General features: G+C 38.8%; 1 protein-coding gene across 3 annotated transcripts in view; it reads left to right on the forward strand.

The window, feature by feature from the left end:
- ipo11 (importin 11) overlaps nt 1-11,903 on the forward strand; it is a 430,673-nt gene extending 418,770 nt beyond the window's left edge. For 2 of the 3 annotated variants that reach the window (XM_063042994.1, XM_063042995.1), the window contains exon 31: nt 10,754-11,903. In XM_063042994.1, coding sequence (XP_062899064.1) covers nt 10,754-10,918 — 165 coding nt within the window. In that variant the 3' untranslated portion in view covers nt 10,919-11,903. The remainder of the gene's footprint in view (nt 1-10,753) is intronic. The other variant, XM_063042993.1, reaches the window with a different exon arrangement.
- The last annotated feature ends 907 nt before the right edge of the window (nt 11,904-12,810 follow it).

Genomic DNA, 12,810 nt, shown 5'->3' on the forward strand with positions numbered 1-12,810 from the left:
ATCTCCTTTAAAATTGCTCCCCATAGATTGAGTCTGTATCCTCTAGTTTTAGACTTACCTATCCTTGGAAAAATGACTATGATGAAATTCCATTTTAACCTATTAGCTCACCTATGTTCCAGAGAGAACAAACTCAGCCTATCTAGTCTCTCCTTGTAACTAAAGTCTTTCATTCCAGGCACTAACCTGGTGAATCTGTTCTGCACTCTTCGTAATGTGATCATATTCTTCCTGTAGTATGGCAGCCTGAACCATCCACAGTACTCTTTAGTGCAGCTTTATCAACGTATTGTACAGCTGCAACATGATGTCTCTTTTATACTCAATGTCTCAGCATGCCAAAAGCCTTCTTCACTGCCTCACCTCATTGTTGTCACTTTCAGAACCTGCACCCCAAGATGCCTATGTATATCTACATGGCTAAGGACCCTGCATTTGTTGTACATGACCTGCCAACATTTGACATCCCAAAATGCAGTATCTCAGACTTGTCTCAGTTAAATTCTATCTGCCATCACTCTGCCCAAATTTCCAGCTGACCTATCTCCTGCTATATCCTTAAACAAGATTCTTTGCTAACTATAGCTCCACCATTTTTCGTTTTGTCAGCATACTAATATCAAACCTTCTATATTCTTATCCATCATAAATATGTATAACAAATAATAGCGATCTTAGCAATGATCTCCACAGCACACCACTGTTCACAGGCTTCCTGTCAGAAAAGAATCACCCTCCACCCCCCACACCACCTCACCATACAGTAATACTTTCACCAAGATAATTCATATCCAGATTTCCAGTACATCTCAGATCTCGCTGTGTTTTAATCTTATGGACCAGCTTGCTGTGCAGGACCTCATCAAAGGCCTCTCTAAAGCCCATATGTTCCACAAATACCACTCTGCTTTCATCATTTTTCTTAGTTATCTCCTCAAAATGTTAAATTAGATTTGTGAGACAGTATTGCTCTTGCATGAAACCATGGTGACCTAAGACCATAAGACAAAAGAGCAGAAGTAGGCCATTCGGCCCATCGAGTCTGCTCTGCCATTTTATTATGAGCTGATCCATTTTATCCTATTTAGTCCCACTGCCCCGCCTTCTCACCATAACCTTTGATGCCCTGGCTACTCAGATACCTATCAATCTCTGCCTTAAATACACCCAATGACTTGGCCTCCACTGCTGCCCGTGGCAACAAATTCCATAGATTCACCACCCTCTGACTAAAAACATTTCTTTGCATTTCTGTTCTGAAAGGGCGCTCTTCAATCCTGAAGTCATGCCCTCTCGTACTAGACTCCCCCATCATGGGAAACAACTTTGCCACATCCACTCTGTCCATGCCTTTTAACATTCGAAATGTTTCTATGAGGTCTCCCCTCATTCTTCTAAACTCCAAGGAATACAGTCCAAGAGCGGACAAACGTTCCTCATATGTTAACCCTCTCATTCCCGGAATCATTCTAGTGAATCTTCTCTGTACCCTCTCCAACATCAGCACATCCTTTCTTAAATGAGGAGACCAAAACTGCCCACAGTACTCCAAGTGAGGTCTCACCAGCGCCTTATAGAGCCTCAACATCACATCCCTCCTCCTATACTCTATTCCTCTAGAAATGAATGCCAACATTGCATTCGCCTTCTTCACTACTGACTCAACCTGGAGGTTAACTTTAAGGGAATCCTGTACGAGGACTCCCAAGTCCCGTTGCATCTCAGGACTTTGAATTCTTTCCCCATTTAAATAATAGTCTGCCCGTTTATTTTTTCTGCCAAAGTGCATAACCATACACTTTCCAACATTGTATTTCATTTGCCACTTCTCTGCCCATTCTTCCAATCTATCCAAGTCTCTCTGCAGACTCTCCGTTTCCTCAGCACTACCGGCCCCTCCACCTATCTTCATATCGTCAGCAAACTTAGCCACAAAGCCATCTATTCCATAATCCAAATCGTTGATGTACAATGTAAAAAGAAGCGGCCCCAACACTGATCCCTGTGGAACACCACTGATAACTGGCAGCCAACCAGAATAGGATCCCTTTATTCCCACTCTCTGTTTCCTGCCAATCAGCCAACGCTCTATCCATGTATGTAACTTTCCTGTAATTCCATGGGCTCTTATCTTGTTAAGTAGCCTCATGTGTGGCACCTTGTCAAAGGCCTTCTGAAAATCCAAATATACAACATCCACTGCATCTCCCTTGTCTAGCCTATTGGTAATTTCCTCAAAAAATTGTAATAGGTTTGTCAGGCAGGATTTTCCTTTAAGGAATCCATGCTGAGTTCTGCCTATCTTGTCATATGCCTCCAGGTACACTGTAACCTCATCCTTGACAATCGACTCCAACAACTTCCCAACCACTGACGTCAAGCTAACAGGTCTATAATTTCCTTTTTGCATCCTTGCCCCCTTCTTAAATAGCGGAGTGACATTTGCAATCTTCCAGTCTTCCGGAACCATGCCAGAATCTATCGACTTTTGAAAGATCATCGCTAATGCCTCCGCAATCTCCACAGCTACTTCCTTCAGAACACGAGGGTGCATTCCATCTGGTCCAGGAGATTTATCGACCTTTAGCCTATTCAGCTTCCTGAGTACTTTATCTGTCGTAATTGTGACTGATGCAAAATACTTGTTCAGTTCCTCTGCCATCTCCTTATCTCCCATTACAATTTTTCCAGTATCATTTTCTATCGGTCCTATATCTACTCTCACCTGTCTTTTACTCTTTATATACTTGAAAAAGCTTTTAGTATCCTTTTTGATATTCTTCCTAGGCATATCAAAGCTTCTTCCTAAGCAGTCCCTACCTTTCCAAGAGAACGCAAATCTTAACCCTTACAATAATTTTCACATTTCCCCATCTATAAATGTAAGGCTCGTCAGCCTGCAGTTTCCTACATTATCCCTGCTGTCTTTTTTGAATAGCAGAACAACTTTTGCTTTCCTTCAGTCTTCTGATACATCACCCAAACCTAATAAATGGAAAAATTTCCATCAGAGCCCTAATCTCCTCCCTTGCTTTGTATTGCATCTTGGGAAAGATCCCATTGAGCCCTAGAGATAATCCACTTTAATATGTGGCAGTAATCTTTAACACTCATAAAAATGCTGGAGGAACTCAGCAAGTCAGATAGCATATATTGAGGGAAATAAACAGTCGTGATTCAGGCCAAGACCCTTCATCAAGATTTAGCCTGAAAACAACACGTCAATCCTACTTTCACCTGGTTCTGTTTTATACTATTGAAATCAACCCTGTTCCAGTTTAAGACTGGAATTCTATCTGTAAATCTGCATTCTTTTCATGACTATATTAAACCTTAGCAAATTAAGGCCATTGTTTCTAAGGGATTTCCTCCCACCAACATTTCCACCGTATGCCCATCCTCATTCAGAATCAAGTCCAACCTCTTTCCCCATTGAACTTGCATTGAATTTTTGATAACATTTTGATTAATTTTAAAAACTGTGTGACACCAAGCAAGGCTCAATTTCACATGTTTCAATAAGTTACACTGCTTCTGTACTGGGTTGAGCATCGAGTGAGCAACTTAGCATCGTAAAAATGCTAAAGAAATGGCAAATTAAGGAATGACAACAATTAAGTTACAGTGCACTTCAGGCCCAGATGAACTATTTGATTGGAAAACCCTACCTGTCAAATCGTTCACCAGAGAATCCTGGGGAACGCTGTACACTTCCAACAGCATAAAACTTCTAGCAGCCTAATAATAGACAGACAGCTTATCATTCATTGCAAGACCCACCTCTCTTTGTCAGTGGAGCACTTTACAATTAAACTTGTTGACTTTCTTCCAACATCCTGACAGCTGATTCTAAACCATGATGATTCGTGTGTAAAACAATTTTCCTTGTGTCTGTTTTGGTTCTTTTTTCTTCTCTTTTGACCCTTCTGAATGGAGGTGTTTTTTTCTATCTACTCTCTACATTCTTTATGATTTAAAATAAAGACACAAAACATTTTGTCAGTGCTTCACGCCAAAAGTTGACTGTTTATTTTCTTCCATTTTTGCTGCCCAACCTGCTGAGTTCCTCTAGCATTTTTATGATCTGAAGTACCTTCTGATCTCCTGCTAGCCTCCTTTGTTCCATAATGTACAACCCCACTCTGTATATTTATTTAACTGAAGATTCCCCCATTCATGAAATCATTCAACTAAATCTCTATACTCCATTATTTGTGACCAAAACAATATTTATCAATGTCTGTCATAGTTTCTTTACTGTTACATTATCTGCCTCTGTGCATTTTCAGCCACCTTTTCAACCTGCCCTGTTCAATGATTTATGCAAATGTGACCCCAGTTCTCTCTGTTCCTGTGCCATTTTTAGAACTGAACAGTAGTTTATATTACCCCCTTATTTATACTCTCATACAATAAAGGGAGTTCAGATAACTTTAACCCTTAGAATTTTAACCCCTCCCCCATCCTCCATCAATATTAACATATTTGGTGTCTTCCATAGGTCAGTTATTTCAGTTCAGCCCAAGGGTCAAACAAGTATCTATGTTCTATGGGCCAAGAAGGCACATTTGGGACTACTCATTTTATGTATCATTCCTGTCGTGAGATAGCCAGGATGTCAGCTGCATCACCTTGCTTAGTATTTTCCAGATGAAGTGCAGGTTGAGTATTCCTTATCAAAAAATACAAAATCTTAAAACCTTCAAAATCCAACTTTTTTTTTGGAGCCCTAACATGATGTCATAAATGGGAAAATTCCCCAGGGCACTGGGGAGGTTCCCAGACCACAGACAGTTCTGACATATGATCTCACATAAGTAACGAACAGAAGTTAATGAAAAATAGAAAAACTGCATAAAGCGATAAATGAAAATCTCAATTGTGTATTGAAAGAATGGATTTGTCTACATCAGAGTGAATATATGCTGCTTAATGGTATGCTGATAGTGAAACAAGTAAAGATCTATCAGGACAAACTGAAAATTGAAGATAATATTCAGCAGGCTGGTTGCAGAAATTTAAGAAAAGGCACAGCATTAATTTTTTAAAAGATTTTAAAGATAAAGCGACTGCTGATCACAAAGCAGCAGAGAAATTGATTGATGAGTTTGCCAAGATCATTGCTGATGAAAATCTAACACCAGAATAAGTCTACAATTCTGATTATTTTTATACCTTACATAAAATACAAATGCTGTGTACTGTCACCTTTTAATCAAAATACAGTATTGTAGGTGGAGACTGAAAGCCTGTTGTTGCTGTTCACAGCTGATTCAGATATTTTCACTATGCTGCTGAGCTGCTTTTGTTACCCAACACACATTATATTGTCATTTTATTAGTGGTATGTAATAATTTCTTACTGTTAGGTATATATGTGTGGTGAACAAGTGTAAGACAAAGACTGCTTACCAGGTAGCACGAAAATTCAGAATCGGAAATGTTGATGATCTCGAGCTATCTCATTATATATTCTGAAATCCAAAACACTTCCAGCCCATGCATTTTGGATAAGGGCTAATCAGTCCGTATTACTGGGACACATTGAAGTTTGAATGCTAAGAATGGTTCAAAGTTCAGAGTAAAGTTATTAGCAAGGTACATGTACATCACCATATACAAATCTGAGATTCACCTTTTTTTGCTGGCATTCACATTAAATAACAGAAACACAATAGAATCAATGAAAGGACACCCCAATAGGATGGACAACAACCAGTGTCCAAAAGTCAAAAAACTATGCAAACAAAAAAGAAAGGAAAATAATAATGATACATAAATAAGCAATAAATATTAAGAACATGAGATGAAGACTCCTTGAATGTGGGAACAGTTCAGTGATGGGGCAAGTGAAGTTATCCCCACTGGTTCAAGAGCCTGATGGTTGTGAGTAATAACTGGTCCTGAACCTGGTGGTTTGGTCCTGAGACTCCTGCGGTTCCTGATGGCAGCATGGAAAGAGAGCCTGACCTGGATGGTGGGGGTCCATGATGGTGTATGTTGCCTTCTTGCGATAGCACTCCATGTAGATGTACTCAAAGGTAAGGAGGGCTTTACCTGTGATGTACTGGGCTATAACCACAACCTTTTGTAGGCTTTTCTGTTCAAGGGCATTGGTGTTTTCATACCAAGCCATGATGCAACCAGTCAATATACTCTCCACTGCACATCTATAGAAGTTTGTCAGAGTTTTAGATGACATGCTGAATCTTGGCAAACTTCGAAGAAAGTAGAGATGCTGCCATGCTTTCTTCATAATGGCATTTAAACATGCTGGACCCATGACAGATCCTCTGAAGTTATAATACTGAAGAAATGAAAATCGCTAACCCTCCCCACCTCTGATCTCCCAATGAGGACTGAATCATGGACCTCCGATGTCCTCCTCCTAAAGTCAATAACCAGCTCCTTGTTCATGCTGACTTCAAGTGAAAGGTAGTTGTTGTGGCACCACTCAGCCAGACCTTCAAGCTCCCTCCTTTATGCTGATTCGTGACCGCACAGTGGTGTCATTAGCAAACTTAAATTTGCTATTGGAGCTGTGCCTAGCCTCACAGTCATAAGTATAAAGTGAGTAGAGCAGGGAACTAAGCACACAGCCTTTTGGTGCACTTGCACTGATTGTGGACGAGATCTTGTCCTGGAAGGAATCATTTCCTGGCTTACTTTCCAAATTTTCGTGTAGTTTTCTTTACATTATTTCTTCTTAATACTTATAGTTTCAAATAAGTGTAGTTGTTTATAGCTAGGTGCATTAGGCTCTAAGTTGAGGCACCCTGAGTCATAGGAAAAGAGTTTTTTTGCCAAGTTCCTATTAGTGTCATTGTCCTAGAGTTCCTCTTTGTTACCACTATAAGCTTCAAGGTTACTTGTAGCAGAAGATTGACTAGAACCTTAATTTCACACTGCATAAGCAACATTGTATTATAATTAAAGATAGTGACTGCCAATTATACTATTTTGTTTCCTTTCCTTAATCTTAATTCTACTTTCTAATTGGAACTAAAGGTCATTCAGAGTTAATAGTAAGTAGAATACCTTTTGCCATTTTTAAGAATGTATTGTCTTTAAAATTCTGTGTGTTTAGCAAAGCTGCTTGGTTATGTGTCGTAAATAGTGATTGTTCAGGCTCAACAAGTCCTTACAATTTTTATAATTAATATGTCAAACATTTACTTGCAGATAATAGAAAAGTCAGTTCGAAAAGTACTGATAATACTGGACAGTGTTTCAAATGTGTTGCTTCCTCAGAATTTTTTTGTGGTTGTAATAGACTGCTTGAAGCTGCGCACAAATATAATTTCAGACTACTTGTATCATGTAGGAATTTGGAGAATTATATTCAATTTTTATTGAATATAATGCATTTAATTGCATAATAGTGCTGACTCTTTTCAATAGTTCAACTAAGCTAGGAATGTTGATGATTTTCATTTGTACTCAGTGTCTGAGGATTCTCGCTTGTGTCCCAACAATAATCAGCCAGCATTGATGGATTCCAGTTGTACTGATACTGTTTCTCCATGACTACAGTGTCCCGGTGAAATCTTTCACAATGCTCGTCATTGACAGCACCAAGATTTGCTGGGAGGAAGTCTAAATGGGAATGTAGAAAATTTAGCTTTAGTGACATGTTGCGCTTGCTGGTTTTGTATGCTTGAAACACATTGTCAACCAGCTGCAGATAGTTTGCTACTCTGTGGTTGCCAAGAAACTTTTCAACAACATTTTTGAATGCCTTCAATGCAATTTTCTCTGGTCCCACTAGAAGTTCCTTGAATTGCCTATTGTTGATTACCTGTTTGATTTGTGGACCAACGAAAATGCCTTCCTTAATCTTGGCATCAGTTATTCTGGCAAACACCTGTCTCAAATATTGAAATCATTCACCTTCTTTGTTCGTTGCTTTCACAAAATTTTTCATTAGCCCCTGTTTTATATGAAGAGGATGCAAAAATATCTTTGCTGGGTCTAGAAGTTGCTAATGTGCCACACCTTCCTGCCCTGGAACAAGCCACTGACAGAGTGGCCAATCCTTTTCAATGTAATGACATTCTTTAGCACGGCTGTCCCATTCGCAAATGAAACAACAGTATGTGATGTTTCAGTTGTAGTTGCTGTTCTGTATGTGTTTCAAAAAGATTTCCAAATTTGGGTAGTTATCTTTCATGCGACAGAAGTTTGTGTAGGGGAACACTTTGCATCAAGTGATCACAATGCTATTAGTTTCAAAGTAAATATACAAAAAAGATGGGTCTGGACTGCAGGTTGAGATTCTTAATTGGAGAGAGGCCAGTTTTGACGGTATCAGAAAAGATCTGGCAAATGTGGATCAGGACAGCCTGTTTTCTGGCAGAAGTGTTCTTGGTAAGTGGGAGGCCTTCAAAAGTGAAATTTTGAGAATACAAATTATATGTGCCTAGCACTATAAAAGGTAAAGAAAACAGGTTTAAGGAACCTTGATTTTCAAGGGATATCAAGGCCCTGGTTAAGATTTTAAAAAAAGGAGGTGCATAGCAGGTAGGAACAAATGAAGTACTTATGGAGTACAAGAAATGCAAGAGAACACTTAAGAAAGAAATCAGGAGGGCTAAAAGAAGGCATGAGGTTGCCCAAGCAGACAAGGTGAAAGAGAACCATAGGAGATTCTACAGATATGTTAAGGAACAAAAGGATTGCAAGGGACAAAATTGGTCTTCGGGAAGATAGAATGGTATTCTACGCAAGGAACCAATAAAGGGGAGATCTTAAATGGATTTTTTGCATTGATATTTACTTGGGAGACAGATACAGATTCTACAGAGGTGAGACAAAGCAGCTACTAGGTCATTGACCCTATACAGATTACAGAGGCAGAGGTGTTTGCTGCCTTGAGGCAAATTAGGGTGGATAAATTCCCAGGGCTTGACAGTGTCTTCCCTCGGACCCTGGGAGGCAGGTGCAGAAATTGCAGGGTTCCTAGCAGAGATATTTAAATCATCCTTAGCGACGGGTGAAGTGCCGGAAGATTGGAGACTAGTTGATGTTGTTCTGCTGTTTAAGAAAGTCCGTAAAAATAAACCAAAAGAAATTATAGGCCAGTGAGCTTGACATCAGTAGTGGGAAAGTTATTGGAAAGTATTCTAAAGGACCAGCTATATGAGTATTTGGATAGGCAGACACTGATTAAGGATAGTCAGCATGGACTTGTGCATGGTAAGTCGTGTCCAACCAGTCTTACAGATATTTTTGAGGCAGTTACTAGGTAAGCTGGTGAAGACAGGCAGTGGATGTTGTCTACATGGACTTGAGCAAGGAATTTGACAAGGTCCCGCCTGGAAGCTTGATCAAGAAGATTCAATTGCTTGACATTCTAAATGAGGTAGTAAATTGGATTAGACATTGGCTTTTTGGGAGAAGCCAGAGAGTGGTAGTAGATGGTTGCCTCTCTGAGTGGAAGCCTATGACTAGTGGAGCGCACAGGGATCAGTGCTGGCTCTTTTGTGGCTTGTCTATGTCCATGATCTGGATGATAATGTGGTGAACTGGATCAGCTAATATGCAGATAACACCAAGATTGCAGATATAATGAATAGCGAGGAAGGCTATCAGCTTGCAGTTGGATCTGTATCAGCTGGAAAAATGCAGACATGTGAGAGGTGTTGCACTTTGGTAGCGCCAACCAGGTTAGGTCTTACACAGTAAATGGTAGGGCACTGAGCAGTGTGGTAGAACAAAGGGATATAGGAATACAGGTCTATAATTCATTGAAAGTGGTGACACTGATGGATCAGATCGTAAAGAAAGCTTTTCACACATTGGCCTTCATAAATCAAAGTGTTGTGTGCAAGAGTTGGGATGTTTTGTTGAAGTTCTATACTGTATGTCATTTATTGAGGCCTAATTTGGAGTATTTTGTGCAGTTTTGGTCACTACCTACGGGAAAGATATAAACAAGGTTGAAAAAGTACAGAGAAAATTTACAAGGATGTTGCTGGGACTGGAGGACCTGAGTTATAAGGAAAGATTGAATAGACTAGGACTTTGTTACTTGGAATATAGAAGACTGAAGGGAGATTGCATAGAGGTATACAAAATTATAAGGTGCATAGATAGGGTAATTGCATTCCGGCCTTTTCCACTCAGTTTGGGTGGGGTTACAACTGAAGGTCATGGGTTATGGATGAAAGGTGAAAAGTTTATGGAGATCATGAAGAGAAACATGTGAGCGTGGAATAAACTGCCAGTGCAAGTGGTGCCAGCAAGCTCAATTTAAACTTTAAGAGAAGTTGGATTGATAAGTAGATGGAAGGACTGTGAAGGGTTGTGGTCCGGGTGCAAGTTGATGGGAGTGGGCAGTTTAAATGGTTTCGGCACAGACTAGATGGGCCAAAGGGTCTGATTATATGCTGTATTTTTCTATGACTATAACTCTAAATTAAAGATCTCTGATTACATCTTTTCAGGTTAGGGGCACAAGCAAACCTAACAATCTTTTGACCTTTCAATAATGTGCAGATATTACTTAGTTAAAAAGTAAGAGTTTTTAATATTACTTATGGCAATAGTACCATATTATCAGAGTTTAAATCTTGTGACTTATTCAGCAAAGGGAGATAACAATCCAGTGAAAGTTAGCTTGTATGTTGGAGGAAGCCAGAAAACATCATTATTAAGGAATTTGACAAGGGCCAGATAGACCAACAAACTATGTAATGTGCTACAAAGGAAAATATGTTGCTATTCATTAATTGTTTTTATCCACCTCCTACAGCTTGCATTGAAAGACCCGGTGCACAGCGTGTCACTACAGCAGTTTGTCTACGAGAAGCTGAAGGCACAGCAAGAATTACTTGGAGAACAAGGCTTCCAGAGTCTGATGGAATCTGTGGACACTGACATTATCAGACAGTTGCAAGGATTTTTACAAAAGTTGTGAAAACTGTTGCCTCTTATCAAAGAAGAAATGGAAAACATGCAAAAATATATTCTTACAGCAACCATCACCAAAGCTTCCATCATTATATTGTGTGAACACCTATCATGCATAATCTGAATTAATATCCTGATGGAAAAATCAAGCAAAACATTATTTTGAACTGTGTTTAAAAAGAAACAGTGAAAATTAGGGCAACTGTGCCTGAGGTAAAGAGCTCTTCATAGCTTCAGTGTTGCTTGTTATATTTGAAGACCAGAGAAAGTAGCTTTTTTCATTTTGTATGATTTGAAAAATTACAGAGTATGACTTTCAGAAGCAGTTGACATGATAGCTAGTATGCAATAACTGAGTGAAAATTGAACATTTGGTGAGAAAATATTTTTGCTGCTTTAGTATCTGTTAGTTACAGCTGCAAAATAGGTTGATTTCATAAATTATGTTCACCAGTTTCACAGCTAAATGTGTTACAATTTGGAAACCATCTGTATTTAATCCACACATTCATATTGTAGAATCAACTAGATTAATTTCTGCCTAGCTAGGTGAATAAATTGATATAACGCCTTACTGTATTTTATCACCCGTAACTCAACTGCAGAAACTGTTTTCAAGCATTTTCATTTTTTAAGTTAGTTTAAAATCTTGATTTGGTCCTTTGAGAACCGAATTATTCCCTTTAAGTATAATGTTCACTTGCTTCCATGTACATGGTTCAAATCCACAGTGTCCTGCAGGTCTTTTGTTAGTGAGCAACATGGAACTTGAACATTCATTATCATTCAGTTTTCAGGCTAATTATAAAATCCTTTAAGAAAGATTAATAGTGAAACAATAAAGTCTTTGTTTAGCAAATACTTGTCTTTTTGCGGAGCTTTGACTACACGAATTAATTAAATTTGAAATTTGCTGCTATTAGACCCTTCAATATTTTTGTCCAGCGTGAAATTCTTATGCTGCTGTTTGACTTCATGCATAAAAGTTCATGATTATTGGGAGAGAAAGGTGAAAATATCTCCACACAAGAAGTAACTTTTGAAGCAAGATAAATGAGTTCTTATTTAATGCACCAAAGAAGTTGTGTCTACCTCATGTGACAAAGTATCAAAACTTTGTAATCAGAATCTATAGCTTGAGCATTTAACAATGCTTCTCCCCAGTTCTAAAATACACAAAGTATTTAAAATGTAAAAACCTAGATTATCATGTGTAGTTTAGGCCTAACATTTATGGAGTAAATTAATTGATGTAGAAATTGAGGGAATAGCCCATCTCAGCACTGTATTTCAAGGCTGTTGTATGGGCTGAGAACAGTGGATTTGTTTTACGTCATTTGGAGTTGTAGTGGATGTGAAGTAATGAAAAGATTGCACTAGATCAAAGTGGTTAGTTCAGAAATGGCCAGCAATATAACTTGCAAAAGGAAAGACTACCTTGGATACTGGATGATGTTTTACCAAAAGTCTTCAACTTTCAAATCAAGTTACTGCCATCCACTTAGAGTCTAAGGTTCCCTGAAAGAATCTAGGAATTTGCCACACGGTTTCCAGAAAATAGCTAACATATCCAGAGATCGAAATAGGTAGACCAATGGTGATGTGGTGACTTGTTACTGTGGTTTGCTGCTATCCTTGCTTTGCCCACTCCCAGGTGATTATGGGCACTATAGAGCTTAAAAATCATCTTTGCCATATGCCACTACTTCCTGGGTAATATAACTATATAAAAAATGAAAGGGAATAGTGCTGGAACAATAAAGCTAGAGTAGCTATTAATGAGGACAGAACTTCAAAGTAATTACTTAAAAAGAAGCTATTTTATGTTAACATTTTGATAAAGAAGCAAGATCTTGGTGTATGCTCCATTGCTCTGCACAACAAAAGACCAGCATCAAT

Source organism: Mobula hypostoma, chromosome 3, assembly GCF_963921235.1.
Source record: "Mobula hypostoma chromosome 3, sMobHyp1.1, whole genome shotgun sequence".
NCBI lineage: Eukaryota > Metazoa > Chordata > Chondrichthyes > Myliobatiformes > Myliobatidae > Mobula > Mobula hypostoma.